Source organism: Trachypithecus francoisi, unplaced genomic scaffold (assembly GCF_009764315.1).
Source record: "Trachypithecus francoisi isolate TF-2019V2 unplaced genomic scaffold, Tfra_2.0 Lachesis_group8, whole genome shotgun sequence".
Taxonomy (NCBI): Eukaryota; Metazoa; Chordata; class Mammalia; order Primates; family Cercopithecidae; genus Trachypithecus; species Trachypithecus francoisi.
The window spans coordinates 84,042,412-84,066,438 of record NW_022681473.1 but is presented as its reverse complement, the minus strand read 5'-3'; the positions used below and the strand labels follow the sequence as shown (position 1 = coordinate 84,066,438).

At 38.3% G+C, this 24,027-nt stretch overlaps 1 protein-coding gene and 1 pseudogene across 2 annotated transcripts in view; one reads left to right on the top strand and one right to left on the bottom strand.

Annotated features, from left to right (window-relative positions):
• The window catches only part of HEPHL1 (hephaestin like 1), a 79,612-nt gene that overhangs the window by 26,600 nt on the left and 28,985 nt on the right, over positions 1 to 24,027 (bottom strand). For both annotated transcript variants that reach the window (XM_033207843.1, XM_033207844.1), the window contains exons 3-9: positions 16,338 to 16,550; positions 15,549 to 15,728; positions 12,352 to 12,606; positions 9,574 to 9,742; positions 7,221 to 7,360; positions 6,947 to 7,078; positions 5,000 to 5,211 (exon numbers count right to left, since the gene is read on the bottom strand). In XM_033207843.1, coding sequence (XP_033063734.1) covers positions 5,000 to 5,211; positions 6,947 to 7,078; positions 7,221 to 7,360; positions 9,574 to 9,742; positions 12,352 to 12,606; positions 15,549 to 15,728; positions 16,338 to 16,550 — 1,301 coding nt within the window. The remainder of the gene's footprint in view (positions 1 to 4,999; positions 5,212 to 6,946; positions 7,079 to 7,220; positions 7,361 to 9,573; positions 9,743 to 12,351; positions 12,607 to 15,548; positions 15,729 to 16,337; positions 16,551 to 24,027) is intronic.
• On the top strand, positions 22,723 to 23,760 carry LOC117081650 (annotated as a pseudogene).

Sequence of the window (24,027 nt, the reverse complement as noted above, 5' to 3'; positions counted from 1 at the left end):
TCTATTTTGTCCAATTGCTCCATGTGTCTGACTTTGTATCAGTTCAATGATGTTTTGGTTACTGTAGCCTTGTTGTATAGTTTGAAATCGGGTACTGTGATGCCTCTAACTTTGTTCCTTTTGCTTAGGATTGTCTTGGTTATATGGGCTCTTTTTTGGTTCCATATGAATTTTAAAGTTGTTGTTTCTAATTCTGTGAAGAATGGAGGTGACCATCCTTTCCATCCCTCAATGCCTTCCTGTCTCTAAGACGCTCCCCACCCAAGCCACCTTCATCCTCCTGCATGCTCTGGAGGGACCTTCAACAATATCATCTGACCATATCTCTCTCCTTATGTTGGACAGTACAGTCTCACCTCATGGTGTTCTGGTTCCTGCCTACCTGTTCGGCGTCATCTCTTGACTCTTCCCTCCTGGCACTTTGAAGCAAGGCCAAGCTCCTTGTTGCCCTCTGCATTTGCTATGTTCTGCATCCCTCTACCCTTCGTGCACGTATTTCCTCAGCTTTCATAGTCTGCCACCCTTTTCTCTTGCAAACCACTAAGCAACCTCATGGCTCTGCTTAGCTGCCCACTTCTGTGATGCTTTCCTAACTCCTCATCAACGGTGTGAGTACTCCTTGCTCCTACTCTCCCTTATATATAGTTATTTCCTTAATTACGTGATGCTTTAGAAGGCAGTGGTGTAAGAGCATGAGTTACAGAAGAAAACAATGAAGACTTAAAGTTTTCGGAATAAAATGTAAAAAATTTGAAGAACATAAAAGATCAAAATGTATTTTAAAAGATCATGGGCTATGTGAACAGAAAAACCTAGGTTCTAATGCTATTCTTCTGTTCACCCACTGTGAAGCCTGGAGCAAGTGATTTATCCTCTCTAAGCCCTAATTCCCTCACTTGCAACATGAGGGCAATAGTAGTCCCCACATCATGTTTTTTGTGAAGATTAAATGAGATGACTTTGCTAAAGCACTCAACACAACAACTGACAAATATTAAGTACCCAGTGCTGTTATTATTAGGTGAGACTGCAATTGACCACAGTACAATGAACAATTGAAAGGAGTTGCATTGAAGAACCTCATTGCTTGACAGGTATTTGGAGAGTAACTGGGTTTAATGAGGGTGTGAAATTAGCCCAAGAAAACATTAGAAGGAAGGTGACAGAACCCTGTGTGATGGTGAATATATGTATAACTTAACTGGGCTGCAGTGTGCCCAGATTTTTGCTCACACATTATCCTGGGTGTTTCTGGAAGGATGTTTTTGGATGAGATTAACACTTGAATCAGTAGACTGAATAAATCTGATTGTACTTCCTGACATGATTGTACCTCATCCAATTGGTTGAAGGCCTAAATAGAGAGAACCAAAAGGCTCACCTTCCTCTAAGTAAGAGAGAATTTCTCCTGCCCAACTGCCCTTGAACTAGGACATTGTCTTCTTTTTGCCTTCATGCTTAAACTAAAATGTTGGCTCTTCTTGGTTCTCGAGCCTGTCAGCTTTCTAACTGGAGCCACCCCATTGGCTCTTCTCAGTCTCCTGCTTGTTGACTCAGCCTGCAGGTGCTGAGACTTACAAGTCTCCATAATCATATGAGCCAATTTCTCATAATAAATATCTATGTGTCTCTTTATATATATATATATATATATATATATGGAACATCTGAGTAGTGGCTGGTGTCTGCAGTACACAGCTATTTTGTGAAAAGCATATAAGTTAGTATATAGTAGGCTCCCACAGCAGCAGGGAAGAAAGGTGAGAGGTCTAAACCATAACCCATCACACAACTCTGAGTATTGAAATGTGGATAAGGAAAATGAGTTTTGCAAATGAGGTCGTACCGGAATTTTCAGTGTTTGTTTGCAGGCCACACAATGTTTAAGATGTGTGTAATATGGCATTTTCTGCTAACTAAACTTCTTAACCTTGGGGATAAGAGTACTTACCCTGTATTTCATTTATTCAAGCAGAAATATTTGTTGAATGTCAACAATGTGCCATGCATTGTTCTAGGAAAGGAAGATAAGATAGGCAAGGTCCTTGCTCCATTGCACTTATCTTCTTGTAGGAGGAAGCATACTATACACATAAGCAAATAAATAAACAAGGAAACTATCTTATGGTGGTAAGTGATAGCAAAATCAGGTGATATAAAAGAGATTGACTTAACCTGGTGATCAGAGAAGCCTTCTCTGAGGAGTGACAAGAAGAGTTAGCCATGCAAAGGTCAGGGGAAGACATTCCAGGCATAAGGAGCCTAGTATAGAGACCCAAAGTCAAAGGCAAGCTTGACCTGTGAGAGGAACAGAATGTGGGTGGAGAATAAGTGGGCATGAGGAAGCGTGGTGCCCACTTGTGGGACCAAGAGGCTGGGGCATGTCTAAATAGTGTTGGTTTTTATTCTGGGTGTGATGGGAAACCACCAGAGGTGTAGAACAGGAAAGTGACTTGATCTCATTTGCACTTTAGAAAAATCATGCCTGGTGCCCTATGATAAAATTAATCATGGGGAGGGTGACTATAGTCACCTTAATTGTACATTTGAAAATAACTAAAAGAATATAAATGGATTGTTTGTAACACAAAGGATAAATGCTTGAGGGGATGAATACCCCATTCTCCATGATGTGGTTATTATGCATTGCATGCCTATAGCAAAACATCTCATGTACTCCATAAATATATACATATTCTATGTACCCACAAAAATTAAAAATAAAAAAATTTAAAGAAATTAAGGCTGGGCGCGGTGGCTCACGCCTGTAATCCCAGCACTTTGGGAGGCCGAGACAGGCGGATCACGAGGTCAGGAGATCGAGACCATCCTGGCTAATACAGTGAAACCCCGTCTCTACTAAAAAATGCAAAAAACTAGCTGGACGAGGTGGTGGGCACCTGTAGTCCCAGCTACTCAGGAGGCTGAGGCAGGAGAATGGCGTGAACCCGGGAGGCGGAGCTTGCAGTGAGCCGAGATCCGGCCACTGCACTCCAGCCTGGGTGACACAGCGAGACTCCGTCTCAAAAAAAAAAAAAAGAAAAAAAAAGAAATTAATCATTGGGGAAAGAGGAGACAGCTCAACGCAATGCCTGATCCTACATCAGACCTGGGACCAGGAAAAACATGTTTTTCTTTTGCTATAAAGAGCATCAATGAGACAATCAGCAACATTTTTAAATGTATGTAGATTTGACAATGTTAAGGTCAATTTTCTGACTCAGATAATTTTACTTTGTTTATGTCAGAGAGAGTCCTTGTTTTTAGGAAACACACACTGAAAGATATTATGTCTGCAACCTACTCTCAAACAGTTCAGAAGAAAACCCATAAAAACAAAAAGAGATAATAATAAAGCAAATGAGATCAAATGTTAATGAATCTAGGTAAAGGGTATATGAGGATTCTTTGCAAATTTTTTCTACTTTTTCATAAGTCAGATTTTTTTTTTTAAGTGTGAGATATATAGAGAGGTAGATTCAAAGAAAGAAACAGCGTGGGAGTAGGGAGTTTGACTGAATGGTTATTGTGGAGGACCAGGGGTCTTAGTAAACGACATTCTGTCACCTGACCATTCACCACTGCGAGAATTTATGACAATTTACTGCAAAGAGATGCAAACACTTCTTTCTATTTTCATCTCTCCACATGCCTAGAAGAGGACTGACCATTTTGCTTATAGAGGGCCTGGCACATAGTAGGTATTTCATAAGTAATAACTCTTGAATTGAACAAACCTTTCCATCTGGCCAAATGGTTTTCTCTCTCAGCCAAGTTATGGGTATAGGATGTTTCAGGTTACTTTTTTTTTTTCATGAATTTTGTGTAAGTGGACTGACCATGAATAGTATTTGGCTTAGGCAACAACTCCCACAGACTATGAGGTGCTTCCAGCAAACCTCAAAGGTACTATTAAATGGATACAGCAGAGGCAAAATCAGAACTACCTTTCAAACATTTTCTGGCACTTAATCTCCTTGGCTTAGGTATTTAGCTGAGAGGAAGCGAGAGGATGCATTGGAAAAAGGACAGAGCTGGATGTTCAAGGTCCTGTGTTTTACTGCCAACTTTCACTACTTACTAGGTGTATTTCCTGGAATTCCACTCAATGTCTCTGAGCCTCTTCAGCTTTAAAATATGGATAATCATTCTGCTTTGCCTTGTGTGCTTGTTGAGGCACAGTATAAACATTGTCTTATAACACATGCAGTAGACATTTCTGGGATTGTTCCTTCACGTAGAAAAAGGAAAATCCAAATAGGATCGAGATATTTTGTGTTTTTTAAATCTGGAAATTCTTTTGAGTCCAGAAGTGGAGTTGCACAATGCCAAAAATTATAAAATATACCATTTAAATAAATGTCCTTGCTATTTCTGATGGATAAAATAGATGGTTAAATGACTGTATTTTTCTCTTTTCATCAATATGTTTAATATCATGTAGACATAGCTTGAAAGGCTCTGCTTCACTACACTAATCAGTTGATCCATTCAAATCTGTAAGTTGGGACTTGCAAGAGTCATCTAAATGCTTGCTTGTTCCTTCTCAACCTTGGCTGCACATTGGAATCATCTGGAGATTCTGATTTAATTAGTCTGTAGTATCTGAATAATGGATGTTTAAATGGTCCCCAAGTATTTCTGATGGTGGCTAAGTTTGAGAAACCTTGTTCAAGAAGATAATTCCAATTAGTGTCCCATGTGGATCTCTAAAGATTCTGTAATAAAAGCAGCACACAGAAAAAGAGGCCTGCCAAATCCTAACCACAACAAGCGGAGATTCTAGGTTCCTGAGTGGGCATTTGTAACTACAAATTTAGATCTTAAATTTTCACCAGATAATAAAATAAAATCTCCATTATGTAGAAGTCTACTTCAAGAGGCAGAAAGATAAATCGCTTTTTGTAACTGACTATTCCTGTCTCATCTCTAGCTCTGTTGCGGATCTCTCCCACATACAGCCCTGAGAAGAACTGGTGACACTCAATGGCCTACCTACCTGTGTCCCATCAGCATTGAGGATGCCCTTTTTACAGACTAGCAAAGGCCCTACCAGGCCAGAGCTGGTGTCCTTAATTGGATCAACTGCTGAGAAGTAAAGATAGGTCAGACAGGGAGGATCACCATCAGCTGGGCTTACGCTCTCAGGCACTGTCCACTTGTATGTGAAGGTTTCACCTGGTTTAACATGCGCCCCTGGTTTCACAAATCCTGAGGATATAAACAAAACAATTATTCAAAGCAACAGGCAAGAACATTATATTGGTCAGACTGGGTCTTCCAACCCTGGGTGTCTCCCTCTGATGATGAAGAATTTTGTACCAGGAGAGTGTTTTTCTCTTGTGTATCCTACCAGAGGAGGCCACTGCCACAGTCTGCTGGCTTATTGAGGTGAAAGTTTAAATCAAAGGATTATCTTCTTAATAAATCCCATACAGTTTCTGACTCAAATGCCAGCCTTAACAAATATTAAAAGACTGATAGTGGCCCATTCAACAATTAGTGAAAATTCATAAAATATCACTGGAATGCTTTCTATGTAGAATATATTATACTTGGTCTTGCAGAAGATACCCAAAAGAATTAAGCAAGAAACCTATCTTTAAAGAGTTTGAAATATAGGAGACTGAACTCTGAAATCATCCAAATAACTACAAGATAGAGGAGTTTAGTGAATGCCCAAGGTTACAAAGACGATAAATGCAAATCTGGGATTCAAACTCAGTTTTTGTCTGATTCCAAAGACTGTGAACTTAACCCTTACACCATACTGCCAAAAAACACATTGAATCTTTCCTACTAGACAAGGCCAGAGGCTCACTCTGCATTTTATCCAGTGCTCTGCAAAAAGGTGCCGAATATGTTTGCTGAGTTCACAAGCATTTTGTCTGTTCTAGTGTTCTTTCTGCACACACAAACACACAATCATTCTGAGCATTTTTTTTCTTTTATTTTTTTAAGAGACAGGGTCTTGCTGTGTCATCCAGGCTGGAGTACACTGGCATGATTATAACTGTAATCTTGAATTCCCAGGCTCAAGAGATCCTCTTGCCTTAGCCTTCCAAATTGCTGGGCTTACAAGCATGACCCACTGCACCCAGCCATTTTGAGTATTTTGACGAAGGAGGAGAGGACAGGTATAGGAATTGTTACCGCAGCAAGAGAGGGTGAGGATGGGTCCAGGGAGAGGGAATTCTCTTCCATTCCTTTCTCCTCTGTCCCCTCACCATCACCACAAAACCTATTCTCAACTGGCATCACACTCGAGTGTTAAGAGTATCCCAGGAATCCAGGGTGTCTGCTGCAGTGACAGGGATGAGTACCAAGGAACTAGAAGTTTCCCAAGAGCAGTATCATGAATGGATTAGAGTTCCCACAGCCAATGGGCAACAGCTACCTTTCTTACATTTAGAGAACCTGTGCCATGTACTCTGTGATGGGGAGAGGCCATATCAGATGATAAGCACATATTACTATTTTTTATAAATATATTTGTTGATTTGATACAGAGCAAAGACCATGTGTAAGATGTTGATGTCAACAAACCATTAGAAATCAGGTTTTCCCTTCAGCCTTTACCTGCAAAATCCTATGCAACCTGCAACTGAAAAGCTCTCCATCTTGGAGAAAAAGAAGTGATTGTGAAAGCAGCTCACTTTTGCAATTTACTATATTATTGAGAAAAAAAGAAAGAAATGAACATTCCCTAAGAACCTACTATGGGCCAGACCTTGTCCTAAGTTATTTCCCTCCCTTTCCAAAGCCCTATGAGGTGAGTATTGTTATCTGCATTTGACAGGAGAGAATTAGGTTCAGAAAGTTTAAGTGATTGCCCAAGCACTCAGGACAGGTAAGGGAAGGGACCAGGATTTGAAGCAGATCTGTTTATTTCTAAGTGCTTTGCTAACCCATCCTGTTTGCTCCCTAAGTCCAGAGTGAGACTTACCATCTAGGTTTGGGGCTGCATCAGATGCCTTGTCATAGATCACGCCATGGGGCAAAATGCTATAGACCTTGTCAGCTTTGTTGGCAAAGGTCACTAACAGGGTATCACCCACCTCTGCCTTGATGACTGGGCCTGAAAAATATCAAGTAGAAGAGAGAGAAGAGAATGAAAAGAGACAGAAAGAAGTAGAGCAGAAGAGTCACTCTGTGCGGATGTATATGCCCCACTAAAACATCTCCCTGGATTCAATGCATGGGGGATAGTTTTACTGTACCAAGAATTCCAAGATGGGCTTCTGCAGCAGACAGTCTCTTTCTTTTAGTAAAAGTTGCATCAACAAATTCAGTATACCGAACCTTCCAGTATTTTCCTCCTATTCTGTTGTCCCCTTGTGTAAAGTAGAGATCAGAGTCACTGAAAAGACATAGGAACCCGATTGAGGACACTTCTCAACATATCCACCAAATGCTTTAATTATGGAGCTTCATTCTATCACTTTTAGTCCACTCACCCACCCTTCTCCCCAGAAAAGACAGTAAAGGCTTCGACAGAGTTCCCAGGAATAGTCAACCAGCCCTAAAGGGCTGGATGATACTCAAGCTCATTTCTCTCTTAGCCATTGTACTTTCTTCCCCAGAGGTCCAGCAACTGAAACAGGCACAAGTAAACTCCTTGTTTACCAATATTAGAGTCCCAGAATGGTGTTCTACAGAGTAACAAAGAGCTAACCGGTTTCTCTGCAGAATAAGCATCCCTCTCTCTCTTGCTGATGTTAATATGAATAGTCTCTGCATCTAGTAAGCTCTTTGACATCTGGCATTATTAAGAAATGGAGTGTCTAGTCAATCAAATAGTGTAATTAATGGAGAGCTACCATATAAACCATATACATGAAATGCCAAATTTCCAAGTCATGAATATGAGAATATAAATTCTGACTAATACTGTCTTTATACTACCTTATTTCTGTTAATGGTACCATCACTCCTGCAGCCATGTAGATTTTCTTTTTCTCCTTCATTCCCTTAACTCATTCATCCTTACTTTGTAAAATTTTCTGGCACTCTTCCTTTTCTACTCTCCTTGTGCATCTTTTCTTTTCCTTTCTTCCCACTACCATGACCCCAGTTCATGTCCTAATCACACTGGGTGTGGCCCATTATATGAACTTCTGAACTGTATCCTCTATCTGATACTGGCTCATTTACTTTTCTTCTCAGCATATATACACACAACTATTAGATTAGTGCAAAAGTAAGCCAAATGGTCATAATGTCCAAGACTGTGATTACAAATTAGTTTTAATGGCCAAGACTGCACTTACTTTTTCACTTAATACAATATTAATCTCCAAAATGGTAATTTTAATTGTCATTTACCTGCTCCAAAATCTTCAATTGCTTCCAATTGCCAATCAAATAATGTTCAAAAAGATTAAAGGACCTCTGCAATTGATACCCCGTTTACCCCAATTCTCTATTTCTCTGTGCAAATGCCCGTTCTTCTATGCAAATTGTTACTGCAGTCTCATCTGTTCATTCCCCCCATGCCATAGGTGTTTTGCATCACCCTCTGCATCTAAAATTCCCTTCTTCCCTATTCAGTTAGATAAATTATATCACTCCTCAAGATCTTGCTGAAGTCTCACTTCCTCTATGACTAGCTTAGCTCTCTCTGAACACCCAGATAACTCACTACCAGGACAACTCACCTCATTCTTATTTGTAACTTGCAGTTACCTCTCTACTCCTGTGAACCCAACTTCTCCCTCTGCTTTTTATTGCTTTAGATATCCTTGTATCCCTCATGTCATCTTGCACGTTGTGCTTTCATATATCACATTAAATATTGATTGAATATAGTTTAATCTTTCATATTTCAGAAGGCACTTCAGAATTCTACAAGGCCTCTAAGACAATTTTGAATGCTAATTCTCATTATTCTGTTTATGGAGAAATACTAGTCAACAGAGAATGTTGATATCAGAGTCTTTCACATATGGTTCACACAAATTCTTTAGGCAGGGTTCAAGTGCATCAGTTTGGTGGAATAATTAGTGAATGTATGGATGAATAAATGAATGAATGAATAAAATGTACAATTAAGGAAGCAAATGATGTTTGATTGATCACAAAGAGAATTTTTTAAACATTCACTTAAATATAAAAAAGGATTCTTAATATCATACTGTACATTTTCTAATATCTTCACAGACATCTTTGCATATGGTTATATAGTAACAAGTCACAGGAGTCCAGATCCATCTAATAAATTGCTATATTTAATTTTTTAAATAGTATATTCTATGGGAGCGCAGAGAGAACATGATTCATTCAAATCAGGAGTCAAAGGATTTCTAACAGTACTTTGCACTGGAGTTTGCACATAGTACCTACTCAAGAAATTCTGATCAATGAATGAATGAATGATCTAGTGTTTTGATTTAGCCAGCAAGTCACAAAACAAGAAATATTCTACCAGTTCTCAGCAGTGCTTTTGCAGCACTATGCCATCCATGCAGTATGAGCTCATCAGAGCAGTGGTTGGAATGCAAATGAGATCACAAAGAAAGCCTAACACATGCTTCTCTGACCAGAGGCTTAGAAACACCAGCAAAGAGTGCTTACCTGCCAGAGGCATTTAGAGGAAGACCACTGAATTTGTTATAGCCTTGAGGAGCATAATCCCAAAGAATTTTTTCAGCTGCTATAAAGTAGCGCCTCTGTTGACCCTTCATCTTGGGGTAGAAAATATCACTTTTGCAGTTAGCAACGTTGTATTGCCCCAGCATACCAGCTGCAGAACAGAGGAAAACCACAAGCTGAGGCATAAATGTCACAAAAGGAATCATAGAGGAAAACATTGATAGATTTGACTATTGAACATTTAGACTTTTGTACAGAAAATTAGACCATAAAGAACGTTTTTTTAAAAAGGATAAATGGCAACAGGAGGGATATTTGTGACACATATGACAAAACATTAATATGTAAATCACTTTTACAAATAAAGATGAAAACAAGTAAATCTCCAGTAGAAAATGAGCAAGGAACAGAAATGTTTATTCACGAAAGCAATAACATTGACCAATAAACAAACGGAAAAAAAAAGTTCAACCTTAATAGTACTCAAACCTTAACAGTATTCAAATGATACTATGTTCATTGATTAGTAAAGATTAGAAAGACTAATAATTCTCAGGTTGGTAGATGAATGGGGAAAGAGCCATACTCGTACACTTCGGGTAGAAGAATAACAATTTCCAAAAGAGAATGTGGCAATGTGTGTCCATAGCTTTTAAAAAAAAAATCAAACTCTTTGACCCAGGAATTCTAAATCTAGGAGTTTTTCTAAGGAAATCTTCAGACAAAAGTGCAAACATCTATAAATAATAGTCATCAGTACTGTTTATAATAGCAAAAAAATTGGTGGGAAACATAAGCGTTAAGCAATGGAGTGTTGATTTAGTAAGTTGTAATCTCCTTATAATGGACACTGAAAGTATTAACAATGATGACCTAAGCTCTATATTCATCGACATGAAAATGTGTTTCTGATATATTTGTAAATGAGAAAAGTTAGCTACAGTGCGGTATCAATAGACTGATTTCATTTTACAAAATACATACATATTTACATATTAAGAAATAGAAAATAGGGAAGATATTCACCAAAATGTGAATGTAAAATATATCTATTATGGGACTACCGATTTTAAAATCAATGTATAGGGGACAGATCCAGTGGTTCATGCCTATAATCCCAGCGCTTTGAAAGGCTAAGGTAGGAGGATTGCTTGGGCCCAGGAGCTTGAGACCAGCCTGGGCAACATAGTGAGACTCTGTCTCTACTTGTTAAAAAAACCTCCAATTATATATATTTTCTAATTTTTTAGAATAACTTTTTTCTGAAGGCATGGGCAATTTAGAAATATTGTATTTCAGTGAACGTATAAATACCAGCTTATGTCCACAACTATTGGGCTAATTTAGCAATCTTACTAGTCTCAAATGGCTGCTAATACCTTGATTTTAAATCTACAGTTTCTTCCCAGATTTAACAGCATGAGACTCTTTGAGAATACAAACCTTGTCTTGTTAATCTTTATTTTTCCAGAAGAGCATCTAGTACATATTAACTGATTAATTTTTCAGTTGAATGTAATTGGGATACTGCAGTTGACTAATGCTATGATTCACTGTGGAAGGTGGACAGGAACAAGAATGTGTTATCAAAGCAGCCCTGAGCAGCTGGATCTTTGCACCTATTAGTGACTAGGTGAAGTTAGTATCCAAATTTAATCAGACATTGTTTCTTCTGTGTCTATTCCATTAACATATTTTTTTTGTCTTGATTTCACCATCTGAGGGCAGACCCTTTATATGTTAGAACTCTAATGCTGTCAAATGCTTCTTAACTAGCATCCAGTGACCAGAATTCCTCTATCAAGTCCTTCTTGCATGCATACATTTATCTTCCTAAATAACTGCACTGATTATGTCACTAGTATGCCTAAAGAGCTAAGGATCACACAGCCCCACCTCCTTAGCTTTGCTAAGGGGCCTGATGAGCCTCCCCAGGCTCTTCTGTCATCACTTCTCTGTAAGGAACATTATGGTCCAGCTAAGAAAGGACATAGTGTATGGTGTCCCAAGAAACCAGGACCAGGTCATTCAACAGGCATGTAAGCCAACAAATGTTTATCATGCACCTGTGATAGGCCATGAAGGAAGCTACAGGTCAATGGATTTTATCTCAATTTGAGGAAGAACATTCCAATAGAGCAGTCCAGAGATGAGGTGAGCTGCTATAACTACTCACAAGAGATGTTCAAAAGGAAATTAAATAATTGGAGGGGCGATCGGTCCTTATTATTCAGAAAGTCCTTTCCAGTGCTAAAACTTTATTACTCTACTTACAGTTGCTCAAAGAGAACATGTGTTTTTCCCAGTTCATTTTGCTTCCTCTATCTGAAAGTCTTTCCTCCTTTATTTATTCAGTTCCTACTCATATTTCAAGGCTCATATTAGGAGCCAGCTCCTCAGGAAGCCCATGTGATTGCTCCAGAGTAGTGATTACAACCCCCAAAGAGCGTTTGTCTCATTCTGCCTTAAATTTTATTCATTTTGTGAGTGTCTAACTATGTCTAACTACTAGATTATAGGTTCCTTGAAGGTCTCATCAAGTTTTAATCACTTCTCCACCTTTTTCATACAGAGTGGTCAATAAATACCTGTTGATAGAATATCAAAGAGATGACCATTATATTTTCCTGTATATTTATTACCTAATTAAATACAATACATACAAGACTCTATTTAACAGTAGGCATTGGATGAGCACTGGTGACTGTGTGGTTTTATTGTACCATTCTAAACATATCAACTGGTCTTTGTCCTTTTTACCTTGTAGGTGGTCGCTGACCTGGCAGGTTATCATCCACTTCCCAGGATTCTCGGCTATCATTTCTGTTGTAAGGAAGGTGGCTGGGAACAGGTTGACAACATCAGTCCGATGCCCTCTGCTGATGAAGGTGTTACCATAGAAATAGATGGAATGGATGTCTATCTCATTCCCCATTCCAAATAGGTGCCAGGACACAGATTCACCAACACACATATCAGGCTCAGGGAAGTTTCCAAAGAGGTATCCATTGAGGGCTGGAAATAGAAACACACTAGTGGAAGAGACTCCCCTGCAGAGGCGACCAGGACCAGAAATGTTGGTAATACATACTTGAGTATGGCTGGAAAACCAGTGCAGACCATTTGTTGTAAGGTTTTGGTGCAGAAAAACCTGGCTCTTAGAAATATATATTGTCCAAAAGAGAAATGAAATGTTTTTATTGGCCTTTTTCCAGAAAAAACACTCAATGAAAGCGAAGATCAGCACACACTGAAAACAGCCTCAGAGCTGCTGTGAGAACGCAATAATGAGATCAGAAGAAAACAGAGTGCTTCTCATATTTACAGGAGGCTCAGTCACCTTCTGTCCTAATCCTTCACTGGCATATCTGCTGTCTCCACCAGATTTTGTGCTCCTTGGAACTAGAAACCCTGTTTTATTCATCTTAACAGTTATCAGGACCTAGCAAAAAAACTGGCACATAGTATCTACTTAATGAAGTGTCAAAATCATGTAGTGAGATAGAAAGAAAAGGAACTGATTAAAAGGGATTTATGAGAACTGTTTTGTTTACTTTAAAAAGCCAAGAGAAAAACAGTTTTTACTACATGTTGCTGGGGCAGAATCTTATTAAGTTTATGGCGTAAGTCCAGGACCAAATACTTTAAAACCATCTAAATGGCAGCTGCGACTTGACCAAGTTCAGAAAAGAACTTGATTCAGGGCTTTAAAAAGGCACAACATCCCTTCTTAAGTTCAAACTGAGTTAAAAGGCAATTGTTGCTGAAATTAATTCTAAATTATTTTAGTAAATTTAAATAAATTGATCAATAAATCTTGTACATCTTAATTATCTTCCATAGGCTAGATTTTTTTTAATAAAATTTTTTTCTTTACTTGATTAGGTCTCCTTTTCCAGGCTCTCTCTCTCTTTTTTTTTTCTTTTGAGATGGAGTCTTGCTGTGTCACACCCAGGCTGAGGTACAGTGGCACAACCTCTGCCTCCTGGGTTCAAAAGATTCTCCTGCCTCTGCCTCCCCAGTAGCTGAGATTACAGGTGCCCACCACCATGCCCAGCTAATTTTTGTATTTTTAGTAGAGAGAGGTTTTGCCATGTTGGCCAGGCTGGTCTCAAACTCCTGGCCTCAAGTGATCCACCCACCTCGGCCTCCCAAAGTGCTGGGATTACAGGCATAAGCCACCATACCTGGCCCTTTTCCAGTCTTGAAGGATTGTTTGCAAACACACATCTACTTCAGCATACAGACTAGGGTTTTTTGTTTTTGTTTTTTGAGACAGGATCTTGCTCTGTCACCCAGGCTGGGGTGCAGTGGCACTTAGTTCACTACAGCCTCAAACTCCCGGGCTAATGCAATCCTCTGACCTCAGCATCACAAGTAGCTAGGACCACAGGCATGTGCCACTATGCCCAGCTCACTTTTTTGTTGTTGTTTGAATTTTTTTTTTTGTAGAGAACAGATCTCCCTATGTTGTCCAGTCTGGTTTTGAACTTCTGGCCTCAAGCAATCCTCCCATACCTGCTTCTCAAAGTGCTGGGATTATAGGCATGAGCCATTGTGCCTGGACAGGCTTCTTTTTATGATACATGTAATCTATGTTTGCTTATGTAATTCATTTCATTTTGTTGGACATTTTCACTTCAAAAGAATAAATACAGAGTAACAGGAATTATTTGGGCAGGTGAGTCTTAAATAATCACAGTTAGTAGTTTTCTGTAATATTTGAGATCATCACTCCCATTTTGTAAAGGTTATGAATTACAACTGGTCACAGCAATGATTTGAATTTATGTCTTCATTGACTCCATCCTTCATTGTTTTCTCTGCCTCCCTGCCTTCCCCTTTCTTTCTCTCCCTTACTTCCTTTCCTCCTAAAATATTTTCCTAGAATCACTACACACAAGGTTGCCAAAATACCACTAGAAGGAAAAGAGAAGGCATGCAATACAATGGAAATAGTCAACATACTGACAATCATGCCTTGATGTGCTTTGGAATAAAACATGGCCAAATTTATATTTATTTGCTATGGGACTTCTCTCAGGAAACTGTCGGGCACTAATGATCACTTTGACCTTAAACAAGTCATAGATAGTCTCTTGACCTCAGTTTCTCTTCTGTAAAATGGAGATGTCAGATGATCGTCAGCTCCTTCTATTTCTCTTACGATTTTATGACTATATTGAGGATAACTTGGTTAGAACAATTATGAGAGAGAGACAAGCAATAGAAGGAGAAGATATGTCAGTAAATAAGATGGGATATGTAGGTTGACTGTTTCCTTTATGTTCACTAGAACTCTCTAAGAAAATCTTAAAATGCTACATTAAGCTACTGCTTTGCAAAACAGGCATGAGTAAGTGCCCTGTCTCAACTAATGAAGTAACTATAGAAGTTCACTATTTTGAACAAATACAGAGTCCAATGTATAGTATAGGCTCAATAAATTTTGTTGATGTAAAGAATGCCTGGGAAATGTAATGAATTCATAGTGCTTATTTAAACCCCATGTATAATTCAGTTCTTAAAATTTAGCAGCGGCTCAGATAATGGTTACTGGATAAAGCACAATGTTGCAAAACAGAGGATTATTATAGGATGATGATTTCATTCTCCTTTCTCCTTCCAGTCAGTCTAAGCCCACCCATGCTCTGGGCTCATCTCAGGCACCAATTCTTTTCCAATTACAATATAACATTGATCCCTCCATTTCTCCAAAGCTCTATGGCTTTGTCCACACTGCATGCCCAATTTAGCATGTATCCACTGCTTTGTCCCCCTCAGATTGTTTCAGGTTCAAACATGTGCCATGTATTGTATCACTTTGTAACCATGGTCATCACTGAGTTATAAATCTTGCCAAACTCAGATCAACATTTCTGTGTATTTTGTATCCGTTGTAGTACCTTATAGTATAAAAGGCCTGGTATATGTTTGGGAACATGGGAGGTACTCACCATGCATTTTGTTACTCCTCTGGAAAACAGCATCTTTCTTGTCAACTGAATCAGGGTCCGTGCAGAAATGTTTGATATTTTCATCGAGGTACCAGCTTTGATTCTCATCCACAAGAGTAAACATTATAACAAACTCTCGATCCACATCATTCCGTGTCCCTGAATATCTATTCAGGATACCTATCAGGCACATTCAAAAGAGTAGAGAGAAAGAACTAAATCAAGATGAGCTTTGCTTCCTTCCAATAGTGTCAGGTAAGTGTGAAGTTCGGTGAAGACCTATACCTACAAGGATAACCCACAATATAAAATCAGCAAAAGGCTTTAACAGAAATGACAGAGCCATAGAAAAGCCATAAAACAGAAATCTTCATAATCGCATCCTTGGAAGCCTGGCTATCTCTAAAGGGAGTTCATTTTATTGACAAAGTATAGACATGCTAAGTCAAATAATAAGGTATAAAATAGCAAATGATTATTTGGGTGAAATAATGAAGCAAAAGGCATCCCTGGTCATTTGACTAAATTTCTCACTTTTCTATACATTGTGTTATGAAATATCATTTTTAAAAAATAACTATAAAGTCTCAGAATGCTGTGATGATTCTTAGACAAAAATCTGAATTATTGCCCTCTGCTATGGTGTCAGATTAATCTTCCATGTTAGAATTTCTAAAGAAAATTGGAAGAAGAGGCACATTCTGTGTGGAGCAAAGGAGGTAGGCAAAATAAGACCTGAATCTTATTCACACTTCAACACCCTAGTTACCTGGAAACAAAGTTCTTTACCTTCCTTGCAGACCAGCAGGGGACCAATTAGCCCAGAGCAGATGTCCTTAGGGGCGTCGATGTGCGAATGGTACACCCAAGTCAGGCAGTTGGCATCGGCTGGAGCAGGTGCATATTCTTCTCTCACCGGCCAGACGTAGGTGTAGTTTTTCCCAGGAGGAACCATGTCATCATTTTTGTTCCTTCCAGATGTTCCATCTGGGTATAGGGCTCCTTCCAAAAAAAAAGATAAAACGTAGTTAAAACACAGAGATCACATGCTATAGTAGAGAGGGCCAGAGCTTTGGAATCAAACATAACTGAATTAAAATTCATTTGCTATAGGACTTGAGGCAAGTTACTTAAATTCTCAATGTCTCTGTTGTCTATCAGTAAAACTGAAATGTTGATATCTATCCTACAGTGTATATAATAACTAAATGAGGCAATGTATACAGAGTGTTTTGAACAGAACTAACTTTGTACTTAAAGTTAAATTAATGTAGTTTGCTGCTTTCTAACTTGATACTTATCTAATGTGATAGAGGAACAGGACATAGGAAAAAAACTCCAGAGAGCTGCCCCTCATCCACTAAATTCAAATGACATTTAAAACAATTGTGTTATCTCAGCGGCATTTGATACTATTGTCAGCTCCCTCCCTCCTTGACTCATGTGGCATCACACCATACGCTTTGACCACTTTTTTTCAGTCCACTTTTCCAGTTCACTCTCTTGTATCTGCCATTTTTTGGTCAGAAATCCTCAAAGTATAATCCTGGCTTCTTCCTTCCATGCCTTGTGCTTTCTCCCCAGCTGATAGTGCTCATCCCCACAGTGCCACCAATCAGCCACGCACAAGTAACCCCCATGTTTATCTCCAGCCAGGACTTCACCTCTGTACTTGACACTGACATTCAGCTGTCTGTTTGACATCCCTACTTGTAAACTTCAAGAAGATTGCAAATGCAACCTTTCCCAGGGAGTGTTAGCTCTCCTCTCCCAAGCTCGGTCCTCAGCCACTGCCACTACTCCCAGTAAAAGGCACTACCAATATTCAGCCACAAGCCAGAAACAAAAAGGAAGCATTTTTCTTCCTCCTCCTCTCTTTCCATTTCCAAAATACCACAGGGTCCTATCTCTGCTTCTTCTCAAATTCATCCATTTATTTATGTTGATTTCCATCATCACATCCGTAGTCTGAACTACCATCGTCTCTCACCTGGACTTTGTAGTAACCTCCTAGTTGGCTTCCCTTCCTCTTGCCTTTCTAATCCATTTTCCAAGCTACCACAAGAGTGATCTTTTCAAATCTTAAATATAATTCTATTGTTTCCTGTTTAAAATCATTTCATGGCTTCCCATCAGTGTTGGGATGAAGGTCAAATGTGTTTAATGTAGATTAGAAGGTCCAGCATGGTCTGGCTCAGGCAATCCTGAACTCCCTGGACTGGGTCAGTTTTCTAAAATGCATTCACTCTGAGAGAAGGGCAGTAGAGCCAGTGGTTAAGCTCACAGCCACTAAAATTAGACTGCCTGGAAAGGAATCCTACCTCCATCACTTGTTAGGTACGCAGCTTGGGCAATTTCCTTCTCTTCTATGACTCTTAGCTTCTTATCTGTTAGGTGGTGATAATCATAAATTCCTACCTCTTAAGAGTTGTTGAGACTTGTAGGATATAATATCTATAAAGCACTTATCACAGTGCCTAATATATAGTAGCCTTTTATTAAGCTATTTTATTTATTTATAGCATTTACCTAGGTTTTTAATTATACATGTGTATATGTATGTATGTGTATATATGCACACACTATATATATATTTACACACATATATAGTACGTATATGTGTATACATATACACACACATATATAAATATCGTGTGTGTGTGTGTATGATTGCTTGATTAATGTCTCTATCTCATGTTAGACTGTAAGCTGCATTAAAGCAAATACCAGGCTTCTTTTTGCTCATGGTTGTATCTTTAAGACCTACCCCATAAAATATGACTGAGTGGCATTACGTTACACTGCCTTTGTTCAAAGCCCTATGCATAAAATGCATGTCTTGGAAGATTCTTTTCTATATGGAGAGATTTATATACAGAGGGTCAGGAGTTGAGTGAGAGTGGACTTGTCTTGAAGTTTCTATTGAGATCACTTATTTTGAATTGATTATATGATACAAATCAATATAAATAACAATTGTTCTAGAAATTCTTATGTTCACAATTTACTTAATGGGTCTTGTTTTTATTATTATTAGGAGTTATTGAAGGCTATTATTGAAATGAGGAGAGAGAATCCCCAAACAGAGCCTTTGTGTCACTACTCAAGTTGAAGAATATCATTGGGAATCAAAAATAAAGTATAAATAGAAAGGAAGAAGTGATTTGGAGATAGGTAGCATATTAAGTTGTTCTGAAAGTCATTTTCAAAAGAATTTATTATGGATTTTGACCAATGATAACATCAACAGTATGAAAGTATAAAACACTATTTATTTGCTTATATATGTTCTAGGCTGTGTGAGCTTTTAAAATTCACACAATTGTTTTACCCATCAGGTTTGAGAATTTTGAGGATTGATGGGGTCGTGGGAGAATGAAGCTCATTCATAAACAAACGGCAGAAGAGTAAAATATGCAATTTTTCAGAAGACAGCTTGCCAATTCCTATTCAAAGAAAGTATATAAAACCAGCAATTTTATTTGTAATAATGTATTGTAGAAACATACTTGAAAACCTTTTTCAAATTACATGAACTGGAAGCAACCTAAATAATTATCAATACTGAACTGATACGTTCATATGATGGGATACTGCACAATTGTTAAATGGAAGTCTCACTGTATGTACTAATATGAGAAAATCTCCAAGACAAAGTAAAAAGTGAAAAACAGAAAGTGTTATGACATAATCCCTATTATATAAATGAGCAAGAATATACACATACATACATGCTAATACATGTATAGAAAAAAAGTCTGTGAAAAATTTATAGAAATTGTTTAAGATTATTGCCTTTGGAGTGAAAGACAAGCAAGCAGGGCTTTAACTTTTCTTCTTATACCTCGTTACTCTTAAGAACTTCTTTTTTTTTTGAGACAGAGTCTCGCTCTGTGGCCCAGGCTGGAGTGCAGTGGCCAGATCTCAGCTCACTACAAGCTCTGCCTCCCAGGTTTACTCCATTCTTCTGCCTCAGCCTCCCAAGTAGTTGGGACTACAGGCGCCCACCACCTCGCCCGGCTAGTTTTTTGTATTTTTTAGTAGAGACGGGGTTTCACCATGTTAGCCAGGATGGTCTCGATCTCCTGACCTCGTGATCCGCCCGTCTCGGCCTCCCAAAGTGCTGGGATTACAGGCTTGAGCCACCGCGCCCAGCCAAGAACTTCTAACCATGTTCATAGGGTACTTTCTCTTTAATTTTCTATTTTGAACTAATTTTAGTGAGTATGTAAAGAATCAGATTGTGTGCAATTTTCCCCTGCTTTATACTTTTTTATATTAAAGCAAAAACCAGTCCAGATGCAGTGGCTCACACTTGTAATATGAGCACTTTGAGATGCCAAGGTGTGAGGACTGCCTGAGGCCAAGAGTTTGAGACTAGTCTAGACAACATAGCGAGACCCCATCTCTATAAAAATAAAACAAATAAAATAAAAAATAAAATTTAAAAACCAATAAAATTTATTTTTAAATAATTCCTAATACTTAAGCATATTTCAGATGTAGGTCAAGAAAGCACTAGTTCATTTTATCATTAAATGAAGGAATGTATATAAGACCTCTGGCACAGGCATTAACATAAAATAGTTTCTCAACTAATGTTAGCCCCACCTGCTCAACCTACTTCTAAGTTCCATTCTCTACCCCTCCCTAGGATGATATCTTGGAAGCAACAACTGTATATTTACTCTTCTTCACAACCCAGCATTGTGTCTGGCTCACAGCAAACACTAAGCTGAATTAAGCAGAGACTTTAAGACTTTCAAGCTTATAGCTATAGCAAAGACAAAACCTCATTAAAGGAGAGCAAAGAAGTCAGCAAATTCTCTTCCCAAAAAAAGCAACTATAAAGTTAGACAAAATTGATTTAAAAAATAACAAACCATTCTGGTATCTAGAAATTGAATAAAAACATTTAGCAATGTTTATGCTTGAAACTGCTGAACATCAGCTAAGAAGAGTAGGATTCTACAGCATTGTTTTTCTAACCACTCACAGATCCACTAGCAGAGAATATAAGATTTATTGGCTCAAGATGCTTAGGCACAACTGCTTCCAATCATTTGCTGACCACTGAGCTAAGCACACATAGGAATGACCTCTCAGAAGCCAGACTTAAAAATAAAAATAAATAACAAAAAAAGCAGAAATCTCAGTGGCCACACACCATAGGAAAGATAATCTACAGATTTAGCCCGCAGGTTACTAAACAAAGAAGCAAGCAAACAACAACAAATAACCTAGAATTGATGAAGGAATGAGAATCCAGAGTTGCTACATTACATTCTTTAAAAAATCCAGTTTTCAAGAACAACAAAAATATGAGAAACACAAAGAAACAGGCAAGTGTGATTAATAGTCAGAGAAAAAAAGGCAGCCAGTGGAAACTATCTCTCTTTATGTCCTTAGAGGTTGAATTTAGCAGAGAAAGACTTCAAAGCAGCTATAATAATACATTCAAACAACTAAAAGGAATTATGTGTAAAGAGTTAAAGAAAAGTGGGAAAGACAACTCAACAAAGAGAGAATCTTAATAAGCAAATAGAAATAATAAAAAGAATCAAATTGGAATTTTGGCATTGAAAAGCACAATACGTTAAATAAAATACTCACTAGAGGAGCTCAACAATAGATTCAAGAAGACAAAAGAAAGTATCAGTGACCTTGAAGATAGATCAATAGAAATTATCCTATCTGAAAAAGAGAGTGGGAGAAATAGAAGAAAATGGATAGAACCTCAGAGACCAGTGGGACAATGTATTTACTAACATGTGTATAACAGTTGTCTTCAGAAAGAGGGGAGAACAACAAAAAAAGTATGGGATAAATATTTGAAGAAATAATGGCCAAAAATTTCCCAAATGTGATGAAAAACATTAACCTACACATCAAAGAAGCCTAATGAGTCAAAATTTGATAAATACAAAGAGGTCCACAAACAGATACATCATTGTTAAACTATGGAAAGTGTAAAGAAAGAGAAAAAGGTAATATTGAAACCAGATAGAGAAAAACGACTCATTACGTACAAGGCAGCATCAGCATGATTAATGGTTGACTTCTCATCTGAACATTTGAAACCAGAAGACAATGAGATGATATACCCAAAGTGCCAGAAAGGAAATGTTAGCCAAGAATGCTATATCCAGCAAAACTATCCCTCAAAACTAAAGGCAAGACATTCTAGATAAATGAAGACTGAATGAGTTTGTTACTAGCAGAACTCCCTTACAAGGAATACTAAAGGACGATCAACCTCCATAATAAATGGAAATGTCACCAAAGAGTAACTTGAATTCACAGGAAGAAATGAAAAGCACCAGAAATGGGAAATATATGACTTAATATAAGAGGTTCTATAAATATATTTTCCTTTATTTTCTTTATTTTTTAAAAGTCATAAAGTAATATAAAGCACCAAGTATATAACAATATATTGTTGGATTTATTTAGAGAAGGGTGTTATAGATAGATAGATAGATAGATAGATATCAATAATAGCACAAAGGAGGGGGAGAGAATGGAACTTTATGGAGCAAAGCTTCTACATTTTGCCAGAATTTAGTTGGTAAAAGTGATCAACTAGGGTGCATATTACAATCCCGAGGCAAACCAATAAGAAAATGACTCAATGATATATAGGCTAAAAAATAAACAGAAATTAAAATATTATTCTAAGAAATATTTGTTCAACACAAAAGAAGGCAGTAAAAGAGGACCAGAGGAACAAAAAAGACATAAGACATATAGAAAATAATTAGCAAAATGACAAATATAAATCAAACTAATAAATAATTACATTAAGTGTGAAAAGTCTAACACCATAATCAAAATGCAGAGATTGTCACACTGGGGGAAAAAAGCAAGATTCAACTATATGCTGCTTTTATTGTGTCTTACATTCAAAGACACAAATAGGTTGAAAGTAAAAAATTGAAATAGCAAAAGTAAGATGCTGTATCAATAACAGACAAAATAGATTTTAAGACAAGAAATATTATTAGAGACAAAGATATTTTGTTGCGATAAAAGGGTCAATATATCAGGAAAATATAACAGTTATAAATGTATTCATATCTAACAAACATGCATCAAAATACATGAAGGAAAAACTGACTTAATTTAAAGAACAGGGAATAGAAGCTGGCTGTGAAAGAGTCCAGCAGAAGGAAACATGGCTGCCAAAGTATTAGAGTCCATTGGCAAGTTTAGCCTGGTCTTAGCTGTTACAGGAGGCATGGTGAGCTCTGCCTTATATTATGTGGATACTGAGCACAGAGCTAAATCTCTGGCAGATTCCATGGAGTACAGGACATCGCAGTAGGGAAAGGAACTCACTTTCTCATCCTATTGGTACAGAAACCAATTATCATTGACTGCTACTCTTGATCACATAACACACCAGTCATCACTGGTAGTGAAGATTTACAGAATGTCAAGATTACAGTGCACATTGTCTTCCAGCCTGTCACTAGCCAGCTTCCTCACATCTTCACCGGCATTGGAGAGGACTATGATGAGTGTGTGCTGCTGTACATCACTAAGAGATCCGTGCATTACTGATTGCTTACTTTGATACTGGAGAACTGATCACCCAGAGAGAGCTAGTCTCCAGGCAGGTTAACAATGACCTTATGGAGCAAGCAGCCACCTTTAAGCTCATCCTAGATGATGTGAAAATATCCTCATGTTACTGATGGCTTACTTTGATGCTGGAGAACTGATCACCCAGAGAGAGCTGGTCTCCAAGGCAGGTTAGCAACGACCTTACAGACTAAGCAACCACCTTTGAGTTCATCTTGGATGATGTATCCTTAACACATCTGACCTTTGGGAAGGAGTTCACAGAAGTGGTAGGAGTGAAACCAGTGGCTCAGCAGGAATCAGAGAGGGCCAGATTCGTGGTGGAAAAATCTGAGCAGCAGAAAAAGGGGGCCATCTTCTCTGCCAAGGGAGTCTCCAAGGCAGCTGAGCTGAGTGCCAACTCACTGGCCACCACAGGTGATGGCCAGATTGAGCTGCACAAGCCGGAAGGTGCAGATGACATTGCATACCAGTTCTCACACTCTCATAACATCATCTACCTTCTAGCAGGGCAGTCTGTGCCCCTCCAGCTGCCCCAGTGAGGACCCACCCTGCCTGTACCTCCTCAGGCCAACTGGGCCACAGCCCCATTGATTCTTAACACTGTCTTCCTTCTGCTCCTACCTGAGAAATCACTGTGAAATTTCATGATTGGCTTAAAGTGAATAAAATAAAAGTAAAATCACTTCAGATGTCTAGTTATCAAATGAAGCTCTTTCACTCTTCTCACATTATCACATTCATTTACTTTTTTATCCACACCTGCTACGAAAAATTCCCAAGTGCCTATGCAGACTGGCTTTAGGTCCCAATTTGAGGTCTACTGTAGCTCCAGCCTAGGTACTGCAATTGGCAGAACTAAGGTAGGGCAATGTGTGTGATGGACTGGGGAGAA